The following is an 18,159-nucleotide window of genomic DNA, read 5'->3' as shown; positions in this document are numbered from 1 at the left end:
ATAAAATTTATGACTGCTTATTCATAGACCTTACATTGAAATACATAGTTTTAAAGATTAAATAACAGACTATAATATCTGTATTATAGTAGTTGACTCATCCATTTTGTTTTATAATAAAATAGCCTAAATATGCAGAATGTCAAAGCTAAACAAGATTTTGTAAATACCACAAATAAACCATCACATTTAAAAATTAACAATATTCATCCCTAAAACTATTTTATATGACTTACAAAATATTTGCTTGTGCAATGAAATTGATTTTTAGTTGATAATAATAGAAAACAGAATTGAGAGGTGAGGAGGAAAATAAGTCAGCTGAAAGAATGGAATCATTGTTACAATTGAACATAAATTCAGATTTTGCATTTTTGAGTGTTGAGATGAATAGAAAAATTACAATTACATATCTTCAGACACAAAGAAATATGACAATCTGTAACAGAAAAGACAAGACTAAGGGGATTATTTTCTTACAGATACATTTAATAATAAGGAAAAATACACTTCACCACATTTTCAGAGCACCTGGCAGTTATAGGTTTTGTTTTAATAAGGAATTGGAAAAATTGGAAGGCATACCATCCTGTTTATACGTAAGAAAACAAAAGTCAAGGGAAATGAAGTAACTTGTCCTCCTGATTGAATCATCCCCACAGATGCAATATCAAGAGACGAAAGCAGAAGACAACGTTTCCACAGTGATTCAATTTGTACTCCTGGGATTTTCTGACCTTCCAAACCTCCAAGGGTTACTATTTGGAGTGTTTTCCATCATTTACCTTATTATCATACTTGGAAATAGCCTCATAATAATAATAATCAGGCTTGACACTACACTACAGAAACCCATGTATTTTTTCCTGGCAAATTTTTCCTCACTGGAAATCTGTTATGTGTCGGTCACGCTCCCTAGGATTTTAGTAAGCCTTTGGACTCAGGATGGAAGCATTTCTATGCTGGACTGTGCCACCCAAATGTGCTTCTTCCTTATGCTGGGAGCCACCGAATGTTTCCTCTTAGCTGTGATGGCCTATGACCGCTATGTGGCCATTTGTGACCCTCTGCGCTATCCTCTAGTCATGAACAATGAGAGGTGTATCCAACTGGCTGTTGGCTGCTGGATTAGTGGAATCCCAGTCCAGATAGGGCAAACATGTCAGATTTTCTCTCTGCATTTCTGTAATTCGAACCAAATTAACCACTTCTTCTGTGACATACCCCCCATCCTCAAGCTGGCCTGTGGAGACACTTCTGCACATGAGATGTCGGTCTATGTAGCAGCCATGTTGTTTGTTGCAATACCATTCATGTTGATACTTGCCTCTTACTGTAAAATCATTTCCACCATTCTGAGGTTGCCAACAGCCAGAGGACGGGCCAAAGCCTTCTCCACATGTTCTTCCCATCTGCTGGTTGTGGTTTTATTCTTTGGATCTGTTACCATTACCTACTTAAGACCAAAATCTGATCATTCTTCAAGAACTGACAAACTGCTCTCTCTTTTCTACACCATAGTGACTCCAATCTTTAATCCCATGATATACAGCCTAAGGAACAAGGATGTTATTGCAGCACTGAGAAAATTATTACTTAAAAAATAGTGTCATGAGTTTAATTGTAAATATTTTAACTACTTGCCACACAGTTATCAGAGAAACATTTCAAATCTCTACATTCTCCCTTTAAGAAGTTAACTACTTTCAGCTTATGATGTACTTTCAGATAGTTTTAAATACTAATCTACAGTTTACTGTGCTTGGTTATATACTAGGCAAATTAATCTATCTTCAGTCTCCATGCCTAAAGAATAATCTGACCTCGTGAACAAAATAGTAATGTGCATCACATATTTCACATAAACACTGAAATCAGAATTCAATATATTAATATTTTTGCCTTAAATATACTTGAAAATATACAAGATTATTTACCTAACTGATTTCCTAAATCTTCACATTTGTTTTTGTTAGCATTCTTTGATTCTATAGCACAGAGACTGGCAATGGCAGCTGAATAAGGAATGTTTGTTGAGTGCGTGATTAAGTGAGTGAATAGATAAACAGGTATTGCTACACCCCACCTCAGACTCCTGGAAAAGTCTAGAGATTTTAGAGCATCAACAAAGGGAGCATATTTATGAACCTACTACGCACCTGTGTGGAATTATTCCAATCATAATACCAAAAGAAAATTTGTGTGCACTTAGTTCGCTTCCTAATAACTTCCTGCCACAACACACAATATAAGACAGCACGCCTACCTGTCTCAGCCAGTTTACTTTGCACATATTCCACGTTCTACTCAGCAGTTATGGCCCCAAAATAGTTTACTTTGAATGTTTTCCTCTCCTTCAAGACTGCATTCCAAATAGCTACTCCTATGCCAATTTTTAAACGAAATATCTATGAGTTTAAAAGTAAAGTGTTAAAAGTTATTTTCAGGATTACCCAAAATCCATGCAATTGCATATACATTGGTGTGTCTAATCTTCCATGTCTTTAACCCTTTCTAAAGTGTTTGAAATTATTAAACCTTTGAACTGGTATTATCAAGGAAAGTGAGTATCTATCAAGAGAGCCATTGATGCCTATCCTCCCAATTCCAGATTCTAAAGTCAGCAACTCACATTAAGAGGTTATTTAATGCATCCATCTCTGAGAACTTCTGTTTGCAGTTCTTTTGAAAATTAGCCATTCTGTAGTTTTAGTTACAACTGAATACACACGTATAAGAAAATGCTAGCTCCTGTTCTATAAACAGTTATATTTTACTTCATCAACTCATTTACATCCTCTACCATATAACATGATGTACCACATTTATTTATTAATGTATTTTATTCATGGAAGTATATATGCATATATCCCTTCTCATTTAATGTTTTATATGTTATAAGAATGTTATCCATGGTCCATGATGAAGACCATAATGAAGATGATAATAGTGATGATAAAGATGATGATTATGATGGAGATAGTAGTGATGGTAGTTTTTGTTTCTGAAATTTAGTAAAGCAGGAATCACAATGTCATGGGTTCAGTGTTGTCCCGGGAGTTCAGATAACTGATTTTTAAGCTTCTGTTTACTAAAATCTTGAGCAAGTCATTTAGCTACTATTTACATTACATTCTGTTAAAAAACAAAAGAATCAGTTGAGTAAATTTTAAAGATCTTATTTGCTTTATTCAATAATTCATGAATCAGGCAACATCCAATCTAGCAGATAGAAAGAAGCTCTGAAGAGCTACACAAGGCAATAGATTTCATAAGCAGAAGGGAGCAGGAACAAGGAAGTTATACTAGGCAAAAATTGGATTGTTTTCTACAAAGTGACTTTTCCTATAAGGGCAGGTGTTTATCAGGCAGATTACCTAACTAACGCTGGTCAGGCAATCCTGATTGATTGTTTTAAGATCTCATTTCTGGTAGAGTTGAAACTGGAACTAAGTTAAGTTTCAGTTTGGTGATATGGGACTTAGCATAAGCAACTCTATTTTGGGTCAATTGTCTTGTCTTGAACAATTTACAATTAGTAAAATGAGGAAAATGCACTCTTTTCTAGAAACTCCTGGGATTCTTATAAGGCTTAATATCCACTTGGCATGGAGAAGTATTTGGAAAAGTTTAAAGCACCAAAATTGAAGTGTTGGTTTTATTTTGGTATAATTCTTGGTGAAATCACTAGCTTTGTATTATTTTATATTCCAATTCATAGACAATTCACAGTGCTATTTTTGAGGAAAACAGACATTCCACTATATCAATTACCTAGAAGAGAAAACTTGCTTCTTTACACATTAGAATTATTTTCTGTTCACTAATGTGCTATGTTTAGCTTTTCAAAAATGTGCTAGTCAAATCTTTGTTCATCTAAACAGGGACTATGGAAAAGAGCTAAATTTTTATTAATATCCAAGAAATATATTATCATTTATATCATCATGGACTCAGTGCCAATTAACAAGTTAGGATTATGACTTCCTTAATACTTTTACAAAATTCCTTGATACCTTTGTATTTTCTCTGATATTTCTTTACTCCTTGTCTTCCCAATCTGTTAATTCACAATGAGGCAGCCTCTAGGAATTATTCCCTAGATATATTTAATTTTTTATTTGCTATCCATTACCAGCTAATATAACTGAGGCTGAGTGGAAAGAAACTTGTGACATAGTTTATAAAAACAGTTTCCTGTTTTTATATAATTCTTTGACTAGCCACATTGCCAGATAGGGCTACATACATTTCTTGAAGTGAAGACCAAAAAATTATTCTCATGTATCTTGCTTTGTTCTGATTTTTATTTTACTCCATTTTTCTGGATAGTAGCATTAACTGACTTTTGCACCCCAAATATATGAGGGATCCAATATATGACTTGGTGAGTCATTCACTGAAGATTTAGATTCTATGTTATGTTAAAATAGTGGCATCAATATATTCATCATCAAAAATATACATTTGATGAGAAAGGACACACGCACATTCCTGTCTAGATTCATTTCAGATGAGTGTTGTTATATGTAGAAGATTGCCTCTCCACAAGGACTGTTTACGCATTGTTTCTTTAACAATAGTAACACCTTTGGCATAACGTCTCTCTAAAGAAAATACTTGTTGAAAGCTAAGCATAGTTATCCATAATATGGAAAGAATGTGGTAGTTATTATACATCACAGAAACTTGTTTCATCAAAGAATTTAATGACGTGAGAAATACGTGTTCTTAGAGGATATATAAAAGATTTTAACATAGTGACTTTAAACCCCAAAATAATTTGTGGCCTGATTTCTCTGAACTACACCTAACATCTTCTGTGTTGCCTCCTTCAATACATCACTCTCTGCCAAGGGTGTAGTAAATTGTAGTAATAAGAATTTAAGTTGTGGTAAATCTATTCACATTTCTTTTTAAATTCCTTAGTCTTTGGTTCCTTGGAAGAAAGTCACATTAAATGGAGTTGCCTAGGAAGATTGACTCTTAAGTGAGGATAAAAAGTATGATTTAGACTAAAAAGTGGGAATAGCTACTGTTTTAGATGCACGAATATACATACACATATATCTAGCGAGAGAGAGACAGAGAGCGAGTTATATAGAGTTATACAGTTACACATAATTACATAATTTGCATTATGTTATATATACAGTATAGTATAATATATATCAAATTACATACATACTACAGTTCATCATACATAAGACAATGCTACAACATGTCATAATATATAATTCAGTGCTTATTTTGACATTATGATGAATTTGCATTTAGTGACAAGACCCGATCCATGATCACACCACTTCAATGCTAAGTCCACTTGAAATCATTTTCCTGTTCACTTCCAATGGCCTTTTTTGCTGGTGTAAAGAAGTAGTTGAGTATTTGTCAATGTGTCTTGCTTGTCATAAATGACTGCTTACTTCTTACCCACTAAGATTGGTGGGGCCCCTTTGATAATGTTTCAGTACAGGTTTATTAGATCTTTAACTCACATGTCTGTCCTAGGTACATGTTCATTATGTCATTAGAGACCAATGGATTCGACAAGAGAACATGAACCTCTTCAAACCTCTAAGCTCACGGGAAAAAAAAAAAAAATCAACTCTGTGGAACTATACGTTTCCGACCCGAAAGGCAAATACTATCAATGAACTCTGCCTGTTCCACCCCCTGCCTCCAAGACCTGTATGGGAATGTATAACATATAATTTTGTGACTGATCCAAACATTTTTACCTTGCTTTTCCATCTTTGACTTTTGAAAAATCTTTGTTCAATAATTTTTCAATGAGTATACAACCATAGTGACAACAATGAGGATAACAAACAGTAATGACACACAAAATGATCATTTTGGAAATAAATCCAGGCAAGAATCTTTTCATATTTAAAAGGCAAATATCTCTGCTGTAGATGTACAATTTCTTTTTTGTGCAAATCCAAAGGACCGAGTGTCATCTGAAACCTGGCGAGAGAAACCACATGACAATCAGTATCATGAGGTTGACTAACTCTCAGTAGAGAGAGGTGACTCTCTGATGTTACAGTTCAATTGGATTTTTCTTTATTGACCGAAAAGGGGTTACTCGCTAAGTCATTTTGCCTCATGAGTTGCAATCTTCACAGTCTTCACCAGATGGCCAAAGAGAATTTTTTTAGAGTTAGATATGAGGAGAATAAAGTTTCTTAGTGTACAACAAGTTATGCAAGATGAAGTTAGCAATAAAGAGCAGCACCTAGGGTTATGCCATGAGGATGGCAAATGAGGAGTTAGAGGAATGATGCCAGTCTAAATACATTAGATACATCAATCTAAGCACACGTCTAAACTAGAGACCTGGCAGCTGGACAAGAGTCAATGTCTTGAGTGCCTGGGGGAGTCAGAGGGAATCTATTCTTGGTGCTCTCCTCCTGAGATTTGAACTTCAAACTTAATATATAAAACCCACCAATTAACATGAACACAGTGGAGTTTGACTTCTGAACAACTTAACCAGCTTTATCCTGGAACACAATGTTATAATGCATCAGTGAATTATTTATGGCAGTTAGAGATTCAATCAAATGAAGACCACATAAGCTAATCATCTTATTTCATTGGGAGATTGTTATAGACAGAATAATTGTCCCCCAGCGATGACCAAGTCCTAATCTCTGGAATCTGTGAATATGCTGCATTACATGACAAAATGGACTTTGCAGATATGATTAAAGTTACAAATCTTGATATGGGGTGTAGTAGGCCCAATCTAATCACATGAGCCCTAAAAAAAGGAAGAGAAAGAAAGAAGGGTAGTCAAAAGATATGTTATGACAGAAAAAGCAGAGAAAGGAGGACTCAATTTGTCATTCCTGGCTTTAAAGATGGATAGGGCCATGAGCCAAGGAATGTGGTGATCTCCTGGTGACCTGACAGTCAGCCAGGAAACAGAGTCTTCAGTCCTACAACCATAAGGAACTGAATTCTATATCAATTGAGCAATAATCTAATTGAGCAATAATGGAACCCCCGCTAGAGCATACAGAAAGAAATGCAGCCCCATTGACACTTTGATTTTTGATCAGTGAGACCCATTTTGGACCTATGATCTACAAAGCTGTAAGATAATAAATTTGTGTTGTTTTAAGCCACTCAATTTGTGATAATTTAGTACAACAGCAATAGAAAACTAGTACATAGATTCACGTAAAATGATTTAGGAGATGTTGTAGACTGGCTCAGGATATAGCAATCTAAATCTTCTAACCCAAACCAATTTAACTGGAGTTTGGGGATTTGACATATTCAGCTTCCCAGCCTCCTTTCCAGCTAAGTATGAGGAGATGACCCACGTCTTGCTCATGAGATGACTGGAGACGTCAGCGAGTGCTGTGTCTTCTGCTTCCACTTCCTTTCATACCTAGAAGGTTGCAGAAGACACATCTGAGAATAGGAAAACAGGAAGATGTAAGAAACTTGGCCCTTTGATGTCGTTATTTTAAAAGCACTGGACTAGTTACACGATCTCTCCAGAAACTTTGCTGTGTAAGGTAAATAAATATATTTTATTGTACAGGCCTGAACATGATTCTAAAGGAGAAAATATCTACAATATTCATGTTTCACCATGTTTGGTGGGATAGTATCTCATTAGTGTCTTTTCAGCTGGTGCAGAAATCCTTTTGTGGTAGGAAATGTTTCTCAGGAATGCAGGTTTGGGTACTTTTAATGAGTGTATATGACTGAACACTACAGGTGTTCACAGGGTGCTTTTCTTTTTTGACTCATATATTTAACACACCTTCCCCTGATGTATGAACTTTTTTGGGTCTAAATAGCTCCGGGTATAGGCACATTTCAACAATACTTTTCAAGAATTTAATATACTCTAAGTAGCAATGGTGGGTGGGGATTATGTTAGCCAGAAAGGTATTAAAATGACCTATTGATATTTCAAAGAAAAGAATGGCATGTTTCTGTAGATGAGGCTTTCATAATTAAGCTACAGCCAGACAATTGATGATTTGAAAAAAGTTTCTGTGCAAATCTCTTAAATTTTAAAAGATATTCCACTTTGTCATCAAATTTGTTGCTGCTCATATATGATTTTGACATTACAAGCATTGTTAAATCTGCAGACTTTACAGATTTTCTTTATTACTTAGCTTACAATGAATATGACCCCTTTACTATTATTAGAGATATCTCAAATAAGGGAAAACTATTTTAAGAGCCTATGATGAATAGTACCTATATCAGTACTTATTTGTGGTTATGTTTCAATCTGTCTTTCCTTTGAACATTCATACAATCATGATAATAAGTTCCTGTAACTGTAATTTCATCATTAAGATAAAGTATGCTAAATACTTACAAATGGCCTCATAAGGAAGAATGAGTTATCCTTTCGTCTTGAGAGACTTCAGTTTGTTGTATTTGAAATATAGACGTTTTAACAATGTTGTGCAAATATCTTAGTAATATTTGTGATATAACAAACTATGTGTATTTTGTTCTATCATCCGCCACTGTCTCTCTGTATTGACCCAGTGCATGAGAATGCCCATGACAAACAAAAGTGACCTCTGGGGAACAACAAAGACCTCCTGCCAATATCTAACCAAGACTATTTCTAAATATGCAGGCGGACTCTAGAAGATAGTTTCTTAAATGGAGTTGCCAAGGGAGATTGGTTGTTAAAGGAGGATAAAATGTACTTTTAGACTGGATCGAGGGAATGGCCATATATAACATCATAATAATTGTATTTCTACTCAGCAATATAAATGAAAGGACTATGTTGATACACGCAATGACTTGGGGAATGCCAAATGCTTTCTGCCAAGTCAAAAGCCAGACTTGAAAGGCTTTACTATAGTTGATTCCATTTACATAACATTCAGGAAAAGCCAAAACAATAGGATAGGTTCCCTGGTGATAAAGTTGGTGGAAGTTGTTAATCATAAAGAGACAACAAGTGAGAATTTTGGAGAGTGATGGAACTGCTCTGTCTCTTGATTGTATTTGTAGTTACACAACCACGAATTTGTCAAATCTCATAGAACGTACACCACAACAGTATATTTTACATTGTATGTAAATTTAAAATTTACTGTATGTAAATTACAAATAAATTGTAAAATACTTTTGAGTAAGAAAGGCATTATGATGTTATATACTTAATTTAAAATTTTACTTAAGCTGATTTATGCTCTTACAAATTGGCCCAACTTTAACAAAGCCTCCTAAAAAGAGCTTCTAGGGTCTGTCCAAATTACAATACACCCGGATTTCCTGTTAGTGTCTCCCAGAGGCTCCTTTCTTCTAGATACTTTAGCAACCTCCTCATGGTCCTAGAGTCTCTGGACCACCCAAGATGGCCAAAAGTTGCCAAAGACTTCTGGTACAAGACACTGCCCTCCTCAGCTCCATGCTACACACCATTAGAGTGGCAGTTGCAAGGTGCATGCTGGGCTCTCCTGAAAATAGAGGCTGTCACAGGCCTCTGTCCTTAGCTGCCCATTATGCCTTGGGACGTGGAAGCAGCACCCCCACAAGCTTAGTGCAGCTACTGAGGCCTCCCTGCTACAGGATAGAGCCAAACCTGAGGTCTCTGGTGTATCCCACTTGCAGAAGTGTGTGGCCTATCCTGTCCTCAGTCCCTTGCCAGAGACCATGGTGCTCGGTGAGTTACTTTTCTCCTGGACTCTTTGGATAACTGAGGAGCTCTTGGAATCAGTTGAATGAACAGGAAAGGGAGTTTATACTAAGGACAGCATCCCTACCATTGCACAAGGTGGAGCTCTCCAGAGCAGTTGCTTCTTGTCCCCTAATCAGGACATCCCTAATCACAGATGAGAAGCAAGGATCAGCACAATTGCTCAGACTTCAAGCAGCCACCTTAGTACTGGATTCTCTGGCCAATAACCAGCCCCACCTTCACCTTCTTATAGACTTTTGGGTTGTCTGGTTTGCACAATGGCAGTGATGATAATCCCTTATTCAAGTTTTCCCTTTTGAGGTAAAAAACTTGTTGCTTCACAGATACCCAAAATATAGATCAAGATCACCCACGTCTCCATGTGTGCTAAAGCTACAATACAAGACCTCGCAAAGATAATTCCTCACAAGTCCCATTCAGAATTTCAGATATTATTGATAGTGATGAAGTCACTCATTTCACTTCTAAGAATACATAACACTGGGCCATTAAAAAGGATAGTCAATGAAACTTCCATCTCCCTTGCCAGTCTCAGGATGCAGGCCTAATGGAGTTCAAATTCAATTAAGTGAAACATGGCTTATTTCAGCGTCAGTCAAACATCAGGGATGAATGGTAGTATAGAGTCTGACTCCATTTTTGATATTTGACTGATGACAGCTCCACTTCGCTCTCTTCCACTTCTGTCCCATGTCTAGGCAAGCTGATAAAAAGAAAAAGGAAAACAAAAACAAAAAAAAAGTGTACTCTCTTTTTGGCAGTGGTGGAAAGTTCAAACCTTGAAAGGCCTAGCCCACCTGCACAGTGTAGTGAACTGAATAATGGCCACCAAAGATACCAAGTCATAATTCCTAGAACATACGCATACTATCTTACAAGGAAAAGATATTTTGCATATGTTAATAATCTTTTGATAAGTTCAGATATTATTAAAATCTTGAGATGGGCAGATTATCATGGATTTGCTGGGTGGGTACAAAATGCAGTCATAAATATCTTCATAAGAGAGAAGGAGGGAGATTTAACACAACACAGAAGAGAAGAATGGATGTGATCATGGAGGCAGAGATGGAAGTGATGAAGACACAAGCCAAGGAATGCCAGTAGTCACCAGAAGGTGGAGGAAGCAATGAACAAGTTTCCCCCTAGATCCTCTGGAAGCAACACAGCGCTGTCAACACTTTGACTTTAGCCCAGTAAAACTGGTTTCCGGCTTCCAGGTTCAAGAGCTATAAGAGAATAAACGTATGTGTTGTGTTAAGCTTTTAAATTTGTGATAATTTGTTACAGAAACCATGGAAAACTAATGCATGTGGGAACCCTCCTTCCAGCTCTCCCACCTAACTAGTATGAAAACCCCAAGCCAGTCTCTTTTCTTTGCTCTCTGAAACCATTTTTGGTCTTCCTTGGGAGTCACCCTGCTCTCCCCAGAATGTAAACAACCTTTTCATGCCTTCTTGGTGTGTGTGATGTCAACAGTCTCAACATCTGAAACAAAAATTTGTGTAATGGGATGTCCATCCTCACTCTATGGACATATTCCCCCAGCAGGATGACTCAGAGGACAATGGAACAAAAACCCCACAGAGTGGAGCTGAGAGCCACAGAAAGTTACTCTCAGCTCTTGAGAACTGGAGATTTGCCTGGTTGTATCTCACAATTGTTACAGACCAGGGACTCCCTTGCTTCTTCCATTTTGACATGTCTTACTAAGACATCCTCTTTCTCTTGCTGGTTTTGATGAAGCAGGCAGGAATATTGGAAGCTAATGTGGCAAAGGACAGAAGACAGCCTCTAGGAGCTGAGGGCCACAGCCTCCAGCCAGCAGCCAGCAAGGAAATGAAGCCCTTATTCTTATAACAGCAAAGAAATTAATTTTGCCAACCGATTGAGTAATCATGAAAATGGATCCTTTCCCAGTCAAGCATCCAGATGATACCTCAGCTCCAACCAAGGCTTTTATTGCAGACTTGTGGAGAACCCAGCTAAGCTATGCTCACACTCCTGCTCCCCAGAGACTGTGAGATGATAAAGATGTGTTGTTTTAATCTCTTAAGTTTTTGGTAATTTGTTATGCAGCAATATATAACTAATATAGATATCCTTTATCAGCTTGAGAATGTTCCCTCTTGTCCGAATTCACTAAAATATTTTATATTGAATGTGTATTGAATTTGTCACATCATTTTTTCTGCATCTATTGACATAATATGGCTTTTATCACTTAATCTGTTAATATGGTTAAATAAATTAATTGATTTTCAAATGTTCATCAACATTGAATTTCTGAAATAAATTCTTCTTAAACATGTTATATTATCTGGTTTTTGTAGCATTGGATTTGATTTACTAATACTTTGTGAAGGAATTTTTATGTCTATTTCTAAAAGTCATATTAGCCTGTAATGTTCTTATTTTTTAAAAGTTCTTAGGTTTTGATTTTAGGGTTATTTTGGTTTTGTACAAAAAGTATGAAACTATGCTGTTTATCTATTTCCTAAACATTTTACAAAATTTGAAATTATGTCTTGTTAAAATACTTAGAATTCACCAAAGAAGCCCTTTGGGCTAGTGACATTTTTTGTAAGAAAGTTTTTAATTTTTTATGAATACAGATTAATAGTTTGACTTCTTAAATTTCATCTTTTCAAAGTTGTCATTCTAATGTCTTTGGAAATCCACTATTTCTGATCAGAAATAAACTGTCATTTTTATGTTTGTTTCATTTGATTGTTGTTTGGGCTGTTTTGTCTGTTTTATAGTTGTTTTTGTGTCATTTTCTTTTATTGAACTATTATATACCTAGATGTGATTCACATTGCATTCACTATGCTTTATATTCACTGAGAATTCTACATGTGAGTTTGTTGAAATTTTTCTGTTTTTTTTGTAGTATTGATTGTTTTTTTCTTTCTTAGGTATCATATTTTCCTCTCTCAACACATGTCTCAAGATTTTTTTTTTCATTTTACCCTGGAAATTTTGCATAAAAGTTAACAACGGAGACTCAGGTTGATAATATTTGCCCTCAGAATCATTAACTTTCTTCTGATGAGCTACTAGGATGTGGAGCTGAGTTAATCAAATCTGTGGTTGAGATTGGTCTAGGTTTTGTTGCAGCTTTAATTAAATTCATTTCCCCATTAACTTTAAATATTTCTATTATTTATACATAGTAAAGGGATCAAGATTTGTCCTTTTCCATTGATTGGTCTGGTAAAAATGGAATTTGTCTGTTCTTTGATGCATTTGTGTAGATTTAAAATAGATTCGGGCCGGCTCCGTGGCTTAGCGGTTAAGTGCGCGCGCTCTGATGCTGGCGGCCCGGGTTCGGATCCCGGGCGCGCCCCGAGGCACCACTTCTCCGTCCAACGCGAGGCCGAGTCCCACGTACAGCAACTAGAAGGATGTGAACCTATGACATGCAACTATCTACTGGGGCTTTGGGGGGGAAAAAAATGAATAAATAAAATCTTTAAAAAAAAAAATAAAAAATAAATAAATAAAATAAAATAGATTCATTCAACATTTTCTTCGTTTCTAGTAACAGAGTTGTTCTGAATATCTCAGCCTATTTCCAAAAGAAGAATCTCATCTTTTACAAGATATTTGCTAGTTCATGTAAACTACATTTTCCCCTGGCTTTGCAAGTTTCTCCAGAACTGCTTTATGGATAAATTACCATTAGCCTTTGCTAATTTGGTACTTGTTCTAGAACATGAGTTCAACTTTAATTCAATTGTATTTTAACTGATATGCCACCCAAATTCATAGCAGGTCTTTGTATCCTAAGCACTAAGAAATTGTGGTAAATTCCACTTTGCTAAAATTAATCCAGTCTACTGGAGTATTGCTACCAGGGGTGGGGAAGTATAGAGTTGGAGCTCTTTGCTGCTGATTTACTGGAACCTGAGGGTCAGGGTATCATGTGCAGAGAAGAATGATACCAGCTTACTAAAGTAACAGAAGAGTTTCTTAAAAGAAAATAAACAGATCTGGGAAACATATATATAGGGCAAAAAACTGGATACTCTCCACCGAATGAGAGATACTGATTGCACCAAAGATTTTAGGAATACTGAAAGATTAGGGAATTCTCCAGGATTTAGAGACTGACTTATTATTTAGGTGGTTACATAATTGTATCTGGTGCCATCTAGTGTGTGGAAGACGTAAGAACTCTGCAGGTTCCCTGGTAAAAGGAAAACACTCTGAATCCATTCATTCTCATGCAACCCCAATGTGAAGGAGCATTTGCTGGAAAGTCTGATTTAAGGCTAGTTCAAGGTGGACATTCTACGTGTTTGGGTAACAGCGGCACATATTTTCTGATGACTTTCTATACCACATTAGTTGCAAGTTCCAAGCAAAAGATACTCACATTAAACCCTCCTGACCCTTGTTACTTTCTGCGCAATTCCCTGTTGTCTAATATTCAATATGACATTAAATCTATTCAATAATTTGCTCATTCTTGATATTTTATTTTTCAATTCAATATGATTATTTTCTATAGATTCCATTTCCTTGGTGAATTTCTTCACTTGTCATTTTCAAATTTTTTAAAATAATTTTTAAAGATATTATAGTTATTTTAAAGTCCTTGGTTACCAGCTCCAATTTGCTTTTAGCATTTTTTTCACTTGTGTATTGGTCATAAGGTCTAGCCTGTTCTCATGTTTGCCATAATATATAAAGAAAGATGTTCTAGATGATTTCTCTCACTAAGGGGGCTCAATAATTTCTCTGATGAAGTTAAGGCCGATAAGCTCAATCCAATCAGAAACTGATCTGGGCTGGATCTTCCTTATGGCTTCAGCAAGATGCAGTGTACCTCCAGTGCACCCCTATTTCTGGGCCATGGCAACCCAGGGCTCCCACTTAAGGGCTTGAGCTCCCTTTGTCTCTTCAACAAGAAGAGAATGCAAGAATTTCTCCTCTTGTATTGCATCAGTTTCTGGCTTATATCTTATATCGCTCACCTCAAGCAACTATAGAATTTGGCAAATGTTGTGAAAAGAAGATCACTGTGTGTTTGAGGTCATGCAAGTCTCCATTTTGTCACTCTAATCCTGTGCAATTACCAAAAGTTCTGCAAGTTTTCCTTAGCCCAGCTGAAACCCTCTTCCTGTATTCTTAGATGCTATGTGTGCCCAGATTCTCAGAGAATTGTTGTTTATGATTGTCAGTATCATATGACAAATCCCTCCAGGGTTTTACACTTTTTCCTTCTCAGAACAAAATTCATAGCAGGTCTCTGTATCATAAGTGCTAAGAAATTGCGGGATATTCCACTTTGCTTTTCCTAGGTTTTTAGTGCTTTTCATCTATTGCATGCTGAAGCTTTGAATTTAGAAAGTGCCTAAAATAGGAAACCTGCCATTTGTTTGAGATTCCTCACATCTCCAGTTTTGACATTCCAGCACTGTAATTGCCCAAATCTCTAGAAAAGCCCATATTCTCAGTCTCTTGCCCATACTCATAATTGGTAAAATCCTACAGTGACATCTACAGGTCTTAGCTCACCTCTAAATAGTTATAACTTTTTTGAATTATAGTCACTTTAGTCTGTATTGATGACTTTATATATATGATGCAAAAGGTGATTCCCTGAGTATCACCAACATAACCAGTTGATACGACAAAGCTGAGATTATTGCTCACCTTAGTAAGGGAGAACACCATCTCACAGAGCTTTGGCAGTTTCTGAGGGGAGGAGGAAGCAGGGAAAGAATTTATTAAGAATGAGAAGTTTGGTTTAAGGTGGGTCTTTCGAAGAAAGCGTTTGATTAGGATTGGTTAGAGATCAAAAGACAACAGTTCAGCTTGGTGGAAACATGGCAAGAACTTTGTGGAAAGAGATTTGAAGAATTTGGGGAGTAAACTCTCTGCTGATATTGTCCACTGAAGCGTCCAATGATTGTTTATGAAATTTCTGTAAAGAGCAGTCAAAACACTTGCCTGAGCAAGAAACACCTAGAAGAATTGTCACACTAATGAAAACAGCAGAATAGCAAAGATCTGTTAACGTAGACGTTAAAGTGTGGTCTTAGTTCTTAGTGTCCAGGTGGAGTATGGTAGCAGTAGACAATTTTTGTTCTACATATTTGTAATTTATCTTTCTTTTTTCCTAGAAGTTCTCAATGGGAGCAAAAAACTACTGTGAATTATCGAATTATACTTCAAGTGGAAGGCTTATATTTTTTTAAAATTTTTTATGAATATAACAGAGGCTATTGAATTTTGTATGTGCTACATCTCTTTCTTCTCTCAGTAATTCATACATGGGAGATATCTGATCAGTTTCCTGCAAAGTCCTGTGTCATTTTCTGATATCAGATAATATAAAATGAAATGTAGCAAAGCAATACCGTCTGTAGTGCCTTCTTTCTAAACTCAAATCTAAAGCTAACAGCCAGTGTCATACTTGCTATATACCAGCCGATTTGATGTTAAAAAGCTAAATTTCAACTCTATCTATATGCTTAACAACTATGCTTTTCTAGAACACTTGAATATTGACTACAATTAGCTTACTGCTATAAGAAATGTGCCCTTCATCTCGCCTTGCCCTTTATCTCTCCTGGACTCTAAATCAGGGACATTTAGAATCACAATGGAGTGGTGCGGAGTCTCAGGGGTTATGCAGAGATTGCAAGTGTTGTTCTGCAGAAGCAATGCTACTCTTAATGGAGAGAAGGCCCCTTTTCACAACAATCCTGGAGGCTTGGACCTCTGCCCGAAGGTTCTAATAGACTATTCAGTGTTAAGTTCTCATTTTCCTCTCTGAAGAGTAGGAATAGGAAAAGAGAATGGGTATTTTTAATGGGTGAAGTTGTAAACCGCATTTTGTAAAATGTAAATTCGGAAAGAAGGCATATTCAGAAAAGTCATTTTATATAGTAAATTTTTAAAACATTTCTTAAATTATTTAATTACCATCATTATTATCACAGTAAATAAAAATTTTGGTAAATTCCCAGTATGACCACATTATGCTAAAATAACTAACTTTCATTTTTGCTTAAAGAGTTAACTTGCAGTTTACCAACTCTGTCACTAAACGGTCCCAAATCACAAAATAAGTTCAATATTGTGCATGTAGGTAGAAGCATCACAATGCAAATGAAGAGGAAAAAAAATTTGGATTTAAGCTCACCATAATGGGCATTTTTTTCAACAGCTAGAACTTCCACAGTGGATTGAAATACCCTAAGAAATGATTAAACTGAAGTTGTATGATCACTTTTCAGTCTTGATTTAGAAGTGGATTTTCGCATTGGATTTAGAAGTGCATCTAAGTTTTAACAAGATTCCCACTAAGATTCTGCAGATATAGAAGTCAACAAACCCATTTTATGCTGTGAAAAAAATGTAGAGACTATAATGTAATCAGTGGAGTTCCACTAATTACAAGTAGCCCTTAAATATTATTTTAGTGAAACTGTCACGCACGGTGCATGTAAGACTAAGTTGGTGATGAGATCCTGTATTTTACTAATTGAGATGGCTTTGCCATCACTTTGATGCTCTCTGGCATAAGATGCTTCTCTATAAGTCCTTCCATCTTCTCAGAAAGCACCTGCTGATACCAAATTGTAGAGAAGTCTCCACTGGTCTCACTCTTCAGTGTCATTAAAAAAATGATCAATTTTCAGTACTGATAATACTAGGTAACATTTTTGAGTTTCCATGTGGTTTTTGAAATTATTTAAATGGAAATAGTTTTATTTATTGATTTATTTCTAAATTATTTTACTGAGGTCATATTGGCTTACAACATTGTGTAAATTTCAGGTGTACATCACTATATTTCAGTTTCAGTACAGATTGCATCATGTTCAGCATCAACAGTTCTGTTTTTATCCATCACCATATATATGTGCCCCTTCATCCCTTCTTCTCTGGTAACCACAAATCTGTTCTCCTATCTACGTGTTTATCTTCCATATATGAGTAAAATCATATGGTATTTGTCTTTTTTTGTCTGACTTATTTTGCTCAGCATAATACCCTCCAAGTCCATCCATGTTGTTGCAAATGACATAATTTTGTCTTTTTTATGGCTGAGTGGTATTCCATTGTATATATATACTACATCTTCTTTATCCATTCATCTATTAATGGTACTTGGGTTGCTTCCACATCTTGGCTATTGTGAATAATGCTGTGATGAACATAGGGGTGCAGATAACTTTTTGAATGATTGTTTTCATGTTCTTTGGATAAATACCTAGTAGTGGAATGTTGGATCATAGGGTATTTCCATTTTTAATTTTTGAGAAACCTTCATATTGTTTTCCATATTGGTTGCACCAATTTGCATTCCCATCAGCAGTGTATAAGGATTCCCTTTTCTCCCAGTCCTCTCCAACACTTGTTATTTCTTGTGTTGCTAATTATAGCCATTCTGATGGGTGTGAAGTGATATCTCATTATAGTTTTGATTTGCA

The 18,159-nt window shown here is 36.0% G+C and overlaps 1 protein-coding gene across 1 annotated transcript; it reads left to right on the top strand.

Annotated features, from left to right (window-relative positions):
* Window positions 1–662: 662 nt before the first annotated feature.
* Window positions 663–1,607, top strand: LOC101399014 (olfactory receptor 10AG1-like). The gene has a single exon (XM_014779735.2). The coding sequence runs from the start codon at window positions 663–665 to the stop codon at window positions 1,605–1,607; it is 945 nt and encodes a 314-aa protein (XP_014635221.2).
* Window positions 1,608–18,159: the final 16,552 nt, after the last annotated feature.

This window comes from Ceratotherium simum, chromosome 34, assembly GCF_057802395.1.
Source record: "Ceratotherium simum simum isolate JZ-2026a chromosome 34, ASM5780239v1, whole genome shotgun sequence".
Lineage (NCBI taxonomy): Eukaryota > Metazoa > Chordata > Mammalia > Perissodactyla > Rhinocerotidae > Ceratotherium > Ceratotherium simum.
The sequence above is the reverse complement of the archived record's forward strand: the minus strand, read 5'-3'. Positions and strand labels throughout refer to the sequence as shown.